We start from the raw sequence: 15,352 nt of genomic DNA, 5'->3' as shown, positions 1-15,352 counted from the left end.
CAATTAAAAAGAGTTTGCATGATGCGTATATAGGGCCATCCTTAGCCATGCGGTAAGACGCGCAGTTACAAAGCAAGACCATGCTGAGGGTGGCTGGGTTCGATTCCCGGTGCCGGTCTAGGTAATTTTCGGATTGGAAATTGTCTCGACTTCTCTGGGCATAAAAAGTATCATCGTGTTAGCCTCATGATATACGAATGCAAAAATGGTAACCTGGCTTGAATAATTTCTCGCCTTACTTTTCAAAAGGAACTAATCAACATATTTTTTCATGAGTTAATTTGAATACAGCAATCAATAGCTTTCATATTCGTCTGTTGATTGTAATATTCAAATTAAAACATGAAAAAAAAGTTACTTAGGTCTTTTGAAAAGTTAAGCGAGATTTTTGATTTGAAAAATGTGTTGGATGTAACCACTGTCTCTTCGATGGGACTCGAACTCACGACCCTCAGTACGCTAGACTGGTGCTAGACTGCTTAACCAATTAAGCTACGAAGGACCTCCGTCGGCCTTGAATGAGCCCTAGATTCCCGAGAACTGTGATACGGTCAAGGAATGTAAAATAACAACATCGCCAATGACAACGACATTATCCTCTCTTGTAAATGTTGGGACAAACTCAACTCGCAATAAGCGTTTGTCCCAAACTGCAACAGAATAGGACAATTATCGCCTGCCACGCATTTTGAGAAGTAGTCGGCTTCCGATGATGTTTTTGGTTAAATTAGTATCAGTTATCATAGATTAGACATAAACTTAACCATCTGTTGACATGATTTGCGTTTTACTTCTGAAATAAACAAGTTATCGCAGTTTGAAAAGTTTACAACAATTACCTCTCCATGTTTGTTGCAAATAAAATGGAACGCAACAATGTCTTTATCCTCTGCAGATGGGGACAAAGAGTTATCGCTATTCTCTTTTGTCGCTTGTTTTTCGCATTTTTCAGCGACAATTACATTCCTTGGTTACGGTTCATTTTATCTTACAATACTTGTACGTGACAAATGTTTGAGTGGATTTGTGAATGTTCCATTCCTGAATGTTCTGTGTTTTAGCCTGAAGATAGGCAATTGAAATTATAAACAGAGAAATAACGCAAAAAATGACATTTTGGAAACCCCCCCCCCCTTCCCTCTTTGTCACACTTTTTGTATGAAGTATTTGAAATTGTTGTATTTATCGTCACACTTCACCCAACCCCCTTCCCCCTAAGCGTTACGTTCCCGTGGACGTTCCCTTGGATGGACCAAATTATTATAAGGAAACCTATTTTATTTAAACCTATTTTTTATAAGGAAACCTATTTAAGGAAACCATATTTCGCAATGGGCAACACATTGGAAAAAATAATTAAGTTACAAGATAAATATTGTCGCTTCGGTTCCCTTTGTTCTGCTGTCTGAAACATGTGTGGTACCGAACTGTCAAATCGTATGTATTTTTCCTTCATTGACATTTAGCTGCACCCAAATATCCTCGCCCAGCAAAAGATGTTCCGTACAGCGACGAAAGCGACAATCATCTTGTAACTAAATATATCTTTTCATTGGACGTTTCTCTTGGGGCATCGAGAGAGATCGTCAGTCATTTTTATTTGTTGAATGTGTTTATTGTTTATTTTTTATGTTTGTAAAATAATTTTATGTAATAACTGCATGATCTGGCTAGGATCCGACGTATTACACGCGTCAATACCGAAGCCGAAGCTCCATCACTGCTAAACATAGGCGTACGGATTCAAACAACCATCCAAAGCATGAAATCCAAAGCATTAAAGCCCCAGGGGTCCATCACATATCAGCCGAGATTCTCAAAGCTGATTCCATGACATCCGCTTAACTACTGCATCGTTTATTTCGTAATATCTGGGTTGCCGCAACTTTCCCGTTCGACTGGATGCAAGTTATCTTAGTAAGGGTACCCAAAAAGGGTGACCTGACTGTATGCGATAACTGGCGAGGCATTATGTTGCTGTGTACTGTTCTCAAAGTTCTATGCAAAGTGATCCTAGCCCGGATTCAGGAGAAGATCGATGCGACTCTCCGGCGGCAGCAGGCTGGATTCCGTGCCGGAAGATCCTGTGTGGACCATATTGTCACGCTCCGTATCATTCTGGAGCAGGTCAACGAATTCCAAGAGTCTCTTTACTTGGTATTCATTGACTACGATAAAGCTTTCGACCGTCTCAATCACGAGAATATGTGGGGCGCCCTGAGACACAAGGGGGTTCCTGAGAAAATCATCGGCCTCATCGAGGCACAGTACGAGGCCTTCTCGTGTAGAGTGCTGCACAATGGGGTCTTGTCCGACCCTATCCGGGTCGTAACTGGTGTGAGGCAAGGATGTATTCTATCACCGTTACTGTTTCTCATCGTAATCGATGAGATTCTGGTAGATGCGATTGACCGTGAACCAAACCGCGGGCTGTTATGGCAGCCTATAACCATGGAGCACCTAAACGACTTGGAATTGGCTGATGACGTTGCACTCCTCGCGCAACGGCGCTCTGACATGCAGAGTAAGCTCAACGACCTTGCCGAGCGCTCCTCCTCGGCAGGTTTAGTCATCAACTTCAACAAAATCAAATCGTTGGGTGTAAACACGATGACTCCTTCCAGTTTCACAGTAGCCGGGCAACCAGTGGAGAATGTTGAAAGCTTGCAATATCTTGGTAGCTAAATGGCGTCAGACGGCGGTACCAAGATCGACATAGGCGCACGGATCTTTGCGAGGTGCTGCCTTTGCGAGTTTAAGAAATACCTGGAAAAACAGGCAGATAAGTGAACGCACCACAATACGAATTTTCAACCGTGAAATCTGTGCTGTTATACGCTAGCGAAACATTGTGTGTATCAGTGGAGAACACTCAACGGCTGCAGGTGTTCATCAACAGATGCATGCGGTATATAATTCGAGCCTGCTGGCCTCACAACTGGATCTCAAACAACGAGCTTCATCGTCGTTGTCACCAGAGATCGATAGCAACAGAAATTCGGGATCGAAAGTATGGCTGGGTCGGCCACACTCTACGTAGGGGCGAAAACGAAATCTGTAAACAAGCATTTGACTGGAACCCAGCGGGACATCGCAGCAGAGGCAGACCCAGAGGCTCTTGGCGGCGAAGCTCCATTAAAAAAAAAGTCGACTGAAATCTAACCTGGCAACATTTTTTAAACTGCGTCGTTGTTACGATGTCCCAATTTTCGATGCCATTGATGTTGACAGTCTGCGCAATGATCCTTTTCATTTACTTTCAGTGCTTCATTTACCGTATTCAACTCGTATAATCCACGAACTAGAATAGCAGAGGCCGCTACTTGCTTTCCCTTCATGATCTTGCAACCGCTAGCGTCGAAGGCAACAGTTGCTCCCTTTGCAACAAGCTTTCGAACCGATATCAGGCTTTCTTCTAGATCCGGGACAAACAGTGTTTCAGAAAGAGTGATGTTGTTCTTGTTACCTGCCGAGTCATAGCACATAACGCTACAGGTTCCTCTACCTTTCGCCTTCGTTGTCTTACCATCTGCCAAAATGATGTATTCAGAAGAGAATTCCACCAGGTCAGTGAAGTAGCTGCTATCTCCATACATATGCGAGGTTTCGCCTGAATCAACAATCCACTTCCCCGAAGACTTTCCGGAATCGAACATCATGAAAGCAAAATCAGTGCTCTCACGTACAGTTTTTGCTCTTGAAAAATTCTTCCGTCCTTTGCGATCATCTTTCGTTGTATCTGTTTCAGGACTGTTCATCATCTTGCGGCATTCCCGCTGCTTATGTCCAGGTATTTGGCAATAATAGCAAATTAAACTTCTCTTACTCGCGCCTGCCTTGAGAACAGTTTCGTCGCTGAAACTTCCTTGCTTCGTGACTTCTCGCTTAACTTTTCAAAAGGACCTAAGTAACATTTTTTTCATGAATTAATTTGAGTACTGCAATCAAAAGCTTTCATGTTTTTCTGTTGATTGCGCTATTCAAATTAATTCATGAAAAAAATGTTACTTAGGTCCTTTTGAAAAGTTAAGCGAGACTTCATCGATTAGTTTCATTTTGACCAGTTCCAAGGTAAGTTCCTTATCTGCACGTCCTTCGAGAGTTGTTGTTAATGTGTTGAATGACTACGGAAGACTGCTTAAAACTAACGCAACTTGTAATTCCTTGCAGAGTTTAGGTCCAGCTAGAGATAGTCGGGCAGCAGGGACTATGTCCAAGGGCTTGACGATCCCTCCCCAGGCCATCTGCGAGTTGTGAGGCTTGCCTAGGATGTGGTGGGGTTTGACAGTGGGCCCTGTTAAACCTCTATAAAAAGCTGCATGTATCCGCAAGTAGGCTCCACCAAAGCGACCGTGTGCCGCTCAAAGCGCACAAGCCCAAGTCCTGGTGTTAGGTGGGACGCTAAACAGCCCTGACACGACGGCCCTCCGACGAGACAGGAGGTTTGCGCAGGCCCAATAAGCCGCCTAGAAAACCAATCATTACGAACAATATAAGAGATAATGCGACTCGATATAATCGGCAAAGACCTAGGCGACGAATACAGGATCACGATTGGAAGCTTGGAACATGGAATTGCAAGTCGCTAGGTTTCGCAGGTTGCGACAGGGTGATCTACGATGAATTACATCCCCTCAACTTCGACGTCGTGGCGCTGCAGGAGATTTGCTGGACAGGACAGAAAGTGTGGAAAAGCGGGCATCGAGCGGCTACCTTCTACCAAAGCTGTGGCACCACCAACGAGCTGGGAACCGGCTTCATAGTGCTGGGTAAGATGCGCCAACGCGTGATTGGGTGGCAGCCAATCAACGCAAGGATGTGCAAGCTGAGGATTAAAGGCCGTTTCTTCAACTATAGCATCATCAACGTGCACTGCCCACACGAAGGGAGACCCGACGACGAGAAAGAAGCGTTCTACGCACAGCTGGAGCAGACATACGATGGATGCCCACTGCGGGACGTTAAAATCGTCATCGGTGACATGAACGCACAGGTAGGAAGGAGGAAATGTATAGACCGGTCATCGGACCGGATAGTCTGCACACCGTATCGAATGACAACGGCCAACGATGCATAAACTTCGCAGCCTCCCGCGGAATGGTAGTCCGAAGCACCTTCTTTCCCCGCAAAAATATCCACAAGGCCACATGGAGATCACCTAACCAAGAAACGGAAAACCAAATCGACCACGTTCTAATCGACGGTAAATTCTTCTCCGACATCACGAACGTCCGCACTTACCGCAGTGCGAATATTGAATCCGACCACTACCTCGTTGCAGTATGCCTGCGCTCAAAACTCTCGACGGTGTACAACACGCGTCGAAGTCGGACGCCGCGGCTTAACATTGGGCGGCTACAAGTCGGTAGACTAGCCCAAGAATACGCGCAGCAGCTGGAAGTGGCACTTCCAACGGAAGAGCAGCTAGGCGCAGCATCTCTTGAAGATGGCTGGAGAGATATTCGATCCGCCATTGGTAGCACCGCAACCGCTGCACTTGGCACGGTGCCCCCGGATCAGAGAAACGACTGGTATGACGGCGAATGTGAGCAGTTAGTGGAAGAGAAGAATGCAGCATGGGCGAGATTGCTGCAACACCGCACGAGGGCGAACAAGGCACGATATAAACAGGGGCGGAACAGACAAAACTCGATTTTCCGGAGGAAAAAGCGCCAGCAGGAAGATCGAGACCGTGAAGAAACGGAGCAACTGTGCCGCGCTAATAACACACGAAAGTTCTATGAGAAGTTAAACCGTTCACGTAAGGGCCACGTGCCACAGCCCGATATGTGTAAGGACATAAACGGGAACCTTCTTACGAACGAGCGTGAGGTGATCCAAAGGTGGCGGCAGCACTACGAAGAACACCTGAATGGCGATGTGGCAGACGAAGATGGCGGTATGGTGATGGACCTGGGAGAACGCGCGCAGGACATAATTCTACCGGCTCCGGATCTCCAGGAAATCCAGGAGGAGATTGGCCGGCTCAAGAACAACAAAGCCACGGGGGTTGACCAACTACCAGGAGAGCTATTTAAACACGGTGGTGAGGCACTGGCTAGAGCGCTGCACTGGGTCACTACCAAGATTTGGGAGGAGGAAGTTTTGCCGCAGGAGTGGATGGAAGGTGTCGTGTGTCCCATCTACAAAAAGGGCGATAAGCTGGATTGTAGCAACTACCGCGCAATCACATTGCTGAACGCCGCCTACAAGGTACTCTCCCAAATTTTATGCCGTCGACTAGCACCAACTGCAAGGGAGTTCGTGGGGCAGTACCAGGCGGGCTTTATGGGCGAACGCTCCACCACGGACCAGGTGTTTGCCATTCGCCAAGTACTGCAGAAATGCCGCGAATACAACGTGCCCACACATCATCTATTCATCGACTTCAAAGCCGCATATGATACAATCGATCGGGACCAGCTATGGCAGCTAATGCACGAACACGGTTTTCCGGATAAACTGACACGGTTGATCAAAGCGACGATGGATCGGGTGATGTGCGTAGTTCGAGTTTCAGGGGCATTCTCGAGTCCCTTCGAAACCCGCAGAGGGTTACGGCAAGGTGATGGTCTTTCGTGTTTGCTATTCAACATCGCTTTGGAAGGTGTAATACGAAGAGCAGGGATTAACACGAGTGGTACAATTTTCAATAAGTCCGTCCAGCTATTTGGTTTCGCCGACGACATAGATATTATGGCACGTAACTTTGAGAAGATGGAGGAAGCCTACATCAGACTGAAGAGGGAAGCTAAGCGGATCGGACTAGTCATCAACACGTCGAAGACGAAGTACATGATAGGAAGAGGTTCAAGAGAAGACAATGTGAGCCACCCACCGCGAGTTTGCATCGGTGGTGACGAAATCGAGGTGGTAGAAGAATTTGTGTACTTGGGCTCACTGGTGACTGCCGAAAATGACACCAGCAGAGAAATTCGGAGACGCATAGTGGCTGGAAATCGTACGTACTTTGGACTCCGCAAGACGCTCCGATCGAATAGAGTTCGCCGCCGTACCAAACTGACAATCTACAAAACGCTGATTAGACCGGTAGTCCTCTACGGACACGAGACCTGGACGATGCTCGTGGAGGACCAACGCGCACTTGGAGTTTTTGAAAGGAAAGTGCTGCGTACCATCTATGGTGGGGTGCAGATGGCGGACGGTACGTGGAGGAGGCGAATGAACCACGAATTGCATCAGCTGTTGGGAGAACCATCCATCGTTCACACCGCGAAAATCGGAAGACTGCGATGGGCCGGGCACGTAGCCAGAATGTCGGACAGTAACCCGGTGAAAATGGTTCTCGACAACGATCCGACGGGCACAAGAAGGCGAGGTGCACAGCGGGCAAGGTGGATCGATCAGGTGGAAGATGACTTGCGGACCCTCCGTAGACTGCGTGGTTGGATGGACCGAGCCGAATGGAGAAAACTCTTATATACCGCACAGGCCACTTCGGCCTTAGTCTGAATAAATAATAATAATAGAGATAGTCGTTCGAATGCTTCTTCCATTTCAGTGACATGCCGCTCCATATTGTCGCCTTCGGAGTACCGTTTCAATATGAGATTTCTCAGGTACGAAACTTTCGAAGTAAGGGTCGGGTGTAAGGGTGCATGTCGTTTGCTTATTGAGTCCGTGTTGGGTACTCTCCATCAGCAACCCGATCGTCGCATGCGCCCGTTGATCGCCTTGGTCCCAACTGGCTACATCTCCTTCCGCGGTACACTCTAAAAAAATAAATACCAAATAGAATAAATGTTACGCTAAACCTATATTCGCCTGGTTGACCCCACATTTGATTAAGTGGCAACTATCCAGTTTTCCGCGAGCGGTAATGGCCGCCAGCTTTCCAGCGGGTTAGTCTCTGATTTGACGTTTCTGGAGGTCAACTGCACCCACCGTTCGAGAACTTTGATCAATGTGGTACATAAGAAAGACTTAATCAGAACCTTCTTAAATTCCACATTGGTCAAGCGGTGGGTGCAGTTGACCTCCACAAATGTCAAATCAGAGACTAACCCGCAGGCAAGCTGGCGGCCATTACCGCTCGCGGAAAACTGGATACCAGCTTAGTATAACTTTGGTTTATTTGGCTTTAGATTAGGTTGGCTTTATAATGGATAGTTTATTTTTTCAGCGGATTATTTTGGTCGTAGGTGGATTCTGCTTTAGTGTTTATAACTTCTCATAGTTGATGATTAAAAAAAATAATGACAGTATATTTACTACAGAAAACGTTTTAATTTCTTGGAGAATTGTAATTATACAAATGCACTGCTGTTTTGTTATTGATGCCAAATGGTTGATGATTAACAATGTCGAACACAAAATCTGTCTTCATATGCTTTATATCGAAAACCTAAAATTTGTTCAGGATGTGTTTTTCTGCATCTCGAAGCCTGCATATATCTTCGGAAAGGAAGTCTTCTTTGATCAGGAATAGATATTGTCGCATACAACATGGAAGCGGCTATCATCGCTAACGGCACTGGTACTTGGCCTGTAGGCTTACCAGGATGCGTGTGACGTCGACGCACTTGAAGGTACTGCAGAAGTTTCACTCAGCTGATAGACATACTTAGCTTTTTGATGGTAAATTTTTCAAAGTTAAAGATCCTAAAATAAGGAGCGATTGAACAATTTATTTAGTTTCTACTTCATGTATCACAAACTTACATCTTCTAAATATTCCTCAATGATGTTCGAATCTTTAAGACCCCCACTTGATTTAAAGCAGCCAGCAGCCTTCTTAGCTGCCATTGCTGCCTTTTCTCTCAACTCAACTCAATGGCTGTTGAGTTCCTCGTCGAGCTATATCCAGAATTACGAGGTAGCGAGGACGTGTGTGGTCGGTCTCCTTCCCACTGAGGAGATGCTAGGTGATAGGTTTCGTTTCTCGATCGAACTTGCCAGACTCACAATGAGCTGCCCGGAATTTTTGTTCACTTGATCTAAAATTCGACAGATCTCCGAGCATCGTAAACTTTCTGTGCATTAGCACCAAAACTTTTCTTTCACTGACAGAGTGGAAAAAAATACAACCCAAAAATCGACTGCAAATTTTCCTAAAAGACTGCGAATATTTGGTGACAAGTGCTTGACTTAAAGAATGGTTGCTCAATTAATCAATAAAAATATATTATTGAAATATGCCGAGATGGTTTAAATTGAAAACGTCAATAGTATACTTCTGAATACTACACTGAGAGCAGCTTCGCAGTTGAAATTACTATATTGTAGGGTTAAATTAAAAACACAACGCCACTAGATTTGTGCAGACTATATGTTGCGTTTGTACCAAACTTAATAAGCGTTTACTTTTACCATGGCCTAAACGCAAAATAGAGCAGTCAAAATTATCACGTTTATGTTTGTTTTAACTACAATCCAGTAATAAAATTTACTATGCGGCGCTTTTAAAATAAAAATGAATTTGCTGTCAATTTACCTAATTGGGAATAGTATTTTGAAAATTCAATAAAAAATGGAGCTCATTTATTTTTTTTTGTTTATTTTTCTAAACATTTAGATTATTACATATATGTTGTACATAATTGATTTGATAGAAATCGAAATGAAAATTATGCGAAATGTTCCGGTTAAAAATAACAGGATAAACCCGATAAAATCATGCATTATCCATCCGCAACATCTTGACGGGAATGATCAACATCCAGCGAGAACTTTATCTGAGCCAGCATCGCGACAGAAATCAACACAGGATCTAAAAAAACCTGGTACTTGATGCTAGTAATGCTCGACAGCCACAGCTACAAGTAAAATCTTCTCTCTCAACGCCCGCGCCATCATAGATTTCAGAAATTTCGAAGAACGACCCAACTCAGCATCGGTTTCACGCAACTGAAAAAAAAGAACCAATATCACGGATTGTCCAACCCTTATTTATACCGAACTAACCCGTTCTCTCACTCGCTGAATGGTCTCCCGCTGTTCGCCCACATCCTGCTGTACCTAGCTTGCAATCTGTTCCGTCTCCAGCATCACCCGGTATCTATCTCTCAGGTAGTTACCCGTCCGCTCCAACCGTTTGCTATTGTCCAGCAGCCGACGCTTCTGATCCTGCTGAATACCAATCTCATCGTACTCGTCCACCGAATCATAGCCGGCCACTCCCTTCGGTCGATCCGTTTTTGCATTGGAAATTCCTGCTGCAGTCTCTTCCACTCCACCTGATTCAAGCGGGACGTGTATCCCGGTCGATTTGCATGTGGGACATCATGAATTCGGGAGTTTTATCGGGAACGGGGCACTCTGCATCGCCAAGCAATATGTAAGATTATAACATCTTCTGGCTGTAATAAAGGGTGTGATTTAGAAAAGTGTTTTTTTGTATCTTAGAATTACAATAGTCTATATATGAAAAATACTTACTTTAGATCCAGATTCTTCTGTTTATTACGGGTTTATCAACTTCATGGAAACAAACTCACTCAATTCTTGACAACAAATGTGTCGCTTCTCAATATGGCGGCTTTAATGTTGCGTTGTGAATATTTTCTTCACCATGGATAGTTATTGATTTAACTATGCGCATGGTTATATCACAGACAAACAGACATAACACTCGTAAAATTATCATCGTTCACTGATTTACTGGTCAATTTAAATAATCATTAGTTGGCCAATCGATCACTCGTGGCGCGCGCATCGGATTTGCTCGAGTTTGACGTTTGCTCACTAACGCCATCTGGTGCGTGATTTGCCCAACTTAGTGAAAACAACAGATGTCGTTAGTGTGTGGACGACGATGAATTTGATTAGTGAATGTTCAATGTGTTATGTCTGTTTGTCTGTGGTTATATCAAGCACAATGAAGTTATATCAATAATGTATATATTTTTTTCAACTTATTCTTAAAATAGTAATGAGAAAAATGATTTCACGGTAATAATTACTGCAACGTTTATTTCAGTGTAGAGTCGTTTAACCATCGTTTATTGCTCAAAAGTTTAAGTTTTAATCTAAATTTGTTTAACTTTATTTCTGAGTGTAGGTCTTCTACCAGTAACAAACTTCCATAAATCCTCGAAAATTAGAAGTAATTCCATGCTGAACTTCCAGGAATTATAGATTGTTCCATTGAGCTTTTGAATTCCTATAACTTCTCCATCTTGCGTGTGATGTGAAATTTTTTCGCCTTTGTTGACTCGTCACTAGGGCACCACTCATGGGCCCATAACCTCTCGATGTCATCATCATCAATAGACATAGCCCGCTGTCATCATTTAAACGCAGTATAAAAAAATATAGCCCAGGACATCCTGGCTACGATCTGGCGACAGGCTAAACAATAGGATGTCAGTAGCTTGGTAAAATCAGATGATTTCAAATCTCAGATTTCAAACATCTCGTGAAAAGGCCGATACTCGACCCCTGATTGTCTATCGCTTGACCCCTCGGTCTTTTGCTTTGCAACCGTTGCAACCTAATATTTATGTTGCAATGCGTGAAATATTTCTATTACAATCGTACGCAACATCTTTCGTTTAAAGAAACAACATTTTTATGTCATTCATGTGATAAGAAATTTTAAGTGATTCAGTCAAAATTAATAAATAGGTGGGTGCTGCTGTTTATTTTTTACTTGCGTATTAATATTCATTAATTTCATTGATGTTGTTAATTGTTAGATACCGATACTTCCCGTAACATTCGTGATATGTTCCGGATTCAAAATAGAGGCCATCGCGATTCTTGAGGATGCACTGCTACAACATTCCCACAATCGACCCGGACCTCCGTCACGAGGAAACCATCCTGCAGGCTATCAATGTGTTCGAATTCCTCAACGAGGTAATAGACGACGTTTTCGGGAAGGTTAATCGCAGAATCGATTCCAATCGAGAGCGCCTGCAGCGACTGGATGCACGCATAGAGAAAGTGAATGGACAAGTGGCCAAACTGAGGGAGACGAAGGAAGCTATTGTGATTTACTCACCGTGTCGTTATCCGGGGGCAGATTTAGATACTACAGTACTGCCGACGTTCAACAGTACAAATGGAATCAGTATGCGAGAAGGGGAAGCCGGGGACTTGCGAGAAAAGTGCTACGTACCAAGTCACTCTTATCAGGAGAAAATTCAGTTCTACCATGTTAAGAGCTCGGTGGAAAGGCATCGGATTTATTCCTTCGAGGAACCGAGTGGGGCACCAGGACAGAAGGAAGTTCAGTTTTTGGACTCAATTCTACTGTTCAATAGAAAGGAGTATGCCGTGGACTACAAAGGAGCAGAGGGAAAGGCTAGATCAGGGAAGAAAACTCCTGGGCGGATTAGGGAGGAACGGATTCTTTCGTCATCATCACCAATCATTCGTAATCGCTCGAAGAAAAAAGGGCAGGAAATTTTCTACACTCCTGTTTTGAACGAAGCTCCTAAAATTGATGTCCCTGTTGATCTACCGGATTTACCTGGAATTGTGAGCAATATTCAGTATGCAGGAAACAATACGCTGATTGCTCCATCACTGCAACTAGCCGCCATAGCCGACCAACTTCCAGAATTGGGCGAACTCTCTGCAATGGAAGCGAAAGAGATTGTTTCAGTTGCCGAGCACGTGCCACCACCTGTTCCTTCAATTCCATCTGTTCCGGTAAATTTCAGTTCTGCACCCGTTACTTCTGTGGTGAATCCCCCACCTCCGCCTCCGCCGCCTCCACCTCCTCCTCCGGCAGAAGTTTTAGTCAGCAAAAAAGCGGATGAAAGCGATGGCAAACCGGCGAAGAAGGAACCACCACCACCAGCCGGTAATGCTCATTTTAATCTTATGGAAGCTATACGTAAGGCAGGTGGTGTGCAAAAAGCTAATTTACGACACAGTGAAATTAAGGAAAAGAGAACAGATTCGGTAAGATATCAAATTGAATTAAAAACGAGTTAATTAGTTCTTAGATGCTTATTTGTTATTTCAGACAAGACCTTCCAAAGCAAACCCGCAGAACTTTATCGACGATCTTCACAGCAAACTGCAAATGAGACGAAAGGGGATTTCCGGCGCTCGAGAAAATCAAGAACCAGGAAACGTTATCGATCGCCTGTCGGCGCTCATTCCACCACCACCGCCTAAAATGGATGCAAGTGCAAGCGAGAGCAACGACGAGGATTGGGACTAAATCTCACAGATTACAAAAAAAACAACAGGATTTATAAATTTGTTAAACACATTTCTTTTTATCGTTATTTTTCATACACACATTTCGGAAAATGATAGAATTAAATACTATTTTTAGTAGTAAAAGTAAATGAGTCGATGAATGACTTCACACACTGTCCGTCCGAACATTCTGCTATCTTCTTAGATAGGCTTGATCTTGAAGTGCAAACCGATCAGCGAGAATACCAAACATTTCAGATCCTGTACCAAATAGTAGAAGCAACGGAGACCTTCCGGATCTTTTGACTGGTTGACGTCTACCAGTGAACCCGTCTTGGAGGTAGTAAAGGAAATATGCTCGTCGCCAATGACAATTTCCAGCTCCTGAAACGGATTTAAATTAGAAAACAGAATGCTATTTCACACGGAACTAATAATTTAATGTCCTTATCAGTATAGTTTTGTAATTATTAAAATACCACCCCATTTGACTGAAATATAAACAATCTACATAACCCTTCACAAACCTGTCTTCCGACGCGATCCGGCGGCGGCCACAGCGAGTCATCTTCCTGCATGATTTCCGAGTCCACTATGATACGCTTCAGCTCTTCCATCACCGACTGGTGCACATAGGCCTCCTTCCGGATCATGGTGTCGTTTTTGTAGTTGGAGTTGTTGGCGTACCGCAGTTTGCCGTCCGGACGAAACTCGAACTCGAGGAATTCGTGCCCGAATTTGCCCTTGTGACCGACGTAGTACCGCAGGTAGAAATCTTCGGTGCTGGATGCCATTACGGTACGTCCTGCAATGGTTATCTGTAGCAAATAGTGTTAAACCCGGAACAAACGACGGAGAAAGCGGTCCAATTTTTTTTTGGAAACACGGCGTTTGCTGATGATGCCGAACCGAGATGCAAAAACTTTCTAATGTCAAAGTTTGACACTTCGTGTGACAGATAGCGATGTTTTTTTTTATTGTTGCGCGACATTTTTACTCGGTGTGTTAAGGCTGGTAAGCACCTTATCGGAAAGCAACAATAAATAAATACATCGCCGTGAAACTCGCCGAATACTTTGGAGATTATTCATTGGGAACACATTGGCATCTCTTTCATTCCACCCTGGGATGGTGCGAATAGAATCGATTTGGTTGTCAAACTGAAGCCAAACTATTCTATTGTGCCGGAGCCAAACATTGAAGATTGTTGTTATGTTCGTTTCAGATCTTATATTGAGAAGTATTGTTAATATTTTAGAAAAAAATAAATATAAACTTAGTTTGATTTTTATATTCTTTGTAATAAATATTTTCATATTATATTTCTAGTGGAAAATTAGTAGGAATATTCAATTTTATTGGCATATCGGTCTCGATGCTGCTCGTATAGAGGAAGGGAGCAGCGTGTGTGTGAAAGCAGATGGGAAAGAAACGGAGTCCGAATGTTATCGCTAGGCAGCGACAAGTGTGAAAATGGTTTGAAAGGTGTTGAAGTATGCGAGGGCCATTTGAGAATAATTAAATTATCGAAGCGTCCGTCTTTGTCGTACATCCTTTCTGGGGATGGCTCGGGCAGTGAATGAAAGTCACTGTTACCGAGACTGGCAAAAACAAAAGCAACGAAACGCATATTTATTATTATTATTATTATTATTATAGAGTTTTGGCACTTTCTCAGCAAGCGTGCTGGGAATTTTCACCTACCCCGGGCAATCTGAATGCCTAAGGGGATTAGGCTCTGTGGATCTCATTCGCCGGTTGACTTAAAATCCTATAATAAACGTTTGCACCGGATGTATTAGTTATGGTGGTTCAGGAATCTTACGATCCTGCAAGTTCCGAGAACCACTGTCTTTTTGATGCGATGGAGGTTATGAGATAGTTCCAGCTCTCCTAAGGATCTCAGAAGATATTTCGGGACGATTCCGGTTGCTGAGATAACAACCGGAATTATACACACGTCCTCCAGGTGCCACATCTGCTTCAACTCCTCCGCCAAGTCGTGGTACTTCGTTATCTTGTTGGAGAATGTTGTTTGGACATTATGGTCTAGCGGTACAGTAATGTCGATGAGGGTTACCCGCTTCATCCTTTTGACGTAGACCACAATATCGGGCCGATTGGCACGAATGAGGACATCCGTTATGATCTCGCGATCCCAGTACAGCTTCACGAAACTATTTTCCAGAACCGGGACAGGCACATATTTGTAGTAGGCGACAAACTGGTTAAC

At 44.0% G+C, this 15,352-nt stretch overlaps 2 protein-coding genes and 1 pseudogene across 2 annotated transcripts; 1 reads left to right on the top strand and 2 right to left on the bottom strand.

Moving 5' to 3' along the window:
- Window positions 1–9,558: 9,558 nt before the first annotated feature.
- Window positions 9,559–10,238, bottom strand: LOC134221157 (vesicle transport through interaction with t-SNAREs homolog 1A-like; annotated as a pseudogene).
- Window positions 10,239–11,488: 1,250 nt separating this feature from the next.
- On the top strand, window positions 11,489–13,268 carry LOC134225573 (WASH complex subunit 1). Its single transcript, XM_062705756.1, has 3 exons — window positions 11,489–11,586; window positions 11,658–12,873; window positions 12,938–13,268. Exons 2-3 carry the CDS (start codon window positions 11,728–11,730, stop codon window positions 13,136–13,138), a joined length of 1,347 nt encoding a protein of 448 aa, XP_062561740.1. The 5' UTR covers window positions 11,489–11,586; window positions 11,658–11,727; the 3' UTR covers window positions 13,139–13,268.
- LOC134225574 (protein mago nashi) lies at window positions 13,169–14,059 on the bottom strand. The gene is made up of 2 exons (XM_062705757.1): window positions 13,647–14,059; window positions 13,169–13,503 (listed from the first exon to the last, which is right to left on the bottom strand). The coding sequence occupies exons 1-2, from the start codon at window positions 13,911–13,913 to the stop codon at window positions 13,321–13,323; spliced, it is 450 nt and encodes a 149-aa protein (XP_062561741.1). The 5' UTR covers window positions 13,914–14,059; the 3' UTR covers window positions 13,169–13,320.
- Window positions 14,060–15,352: the final 1,293 nt, after the last annotated feature.

The sequence above is a fragment of the Armigeres subalbatus genome, chromosome 3 (genome assembly GCF_024139115.2).
Source record: "Armigeres subalbatus isolate Guangzhou_Male chromosome 3, GZ_Asu_2, whole genome shotgun sequence".
Classification (NCBI taxonomy): domain Eukaryota; kingdom Metazoa; phylum Arthropoda; class Insecta; order Diptera; family Culicidae; genus Armigeres; species Armigeres subalbatus.
This window is presented reverse-complemented; position numbering and strand designations above follow the sequence as displayed.

Bases quoted from the DNA above. Each gene is read 5' to 3' on its own strand.
- LOC134225573 (XM_062705756.1), top strand. From the start codon at position 11,728: ATGCACTGCTACAACATTCCCACAATCGACCCGGACCTCCGTCACGAG. The intron at 12,874-12,937 runs GTAAGATATCAA...TTGTTATTTCAG, and splicing joins AGGAAAAGAGAACAGATTCG to ACAAGACCTTCCAAAGCAAA.
- LOC134225574 (XM_062705757.1), bottom strand. From the start codon at position 13,913: ATGGCATCCAGCACCGAAGATTTCTACCTGCGGTACTACGTCGGTCAC. The intron at 13,504-13,646 runs GTTTGTGAAGGG...AATCCGTTTCAG, and splicing joins CGGATCGCGTCGGAAGACAG to GAGCTGGAAATTGTCATTGG.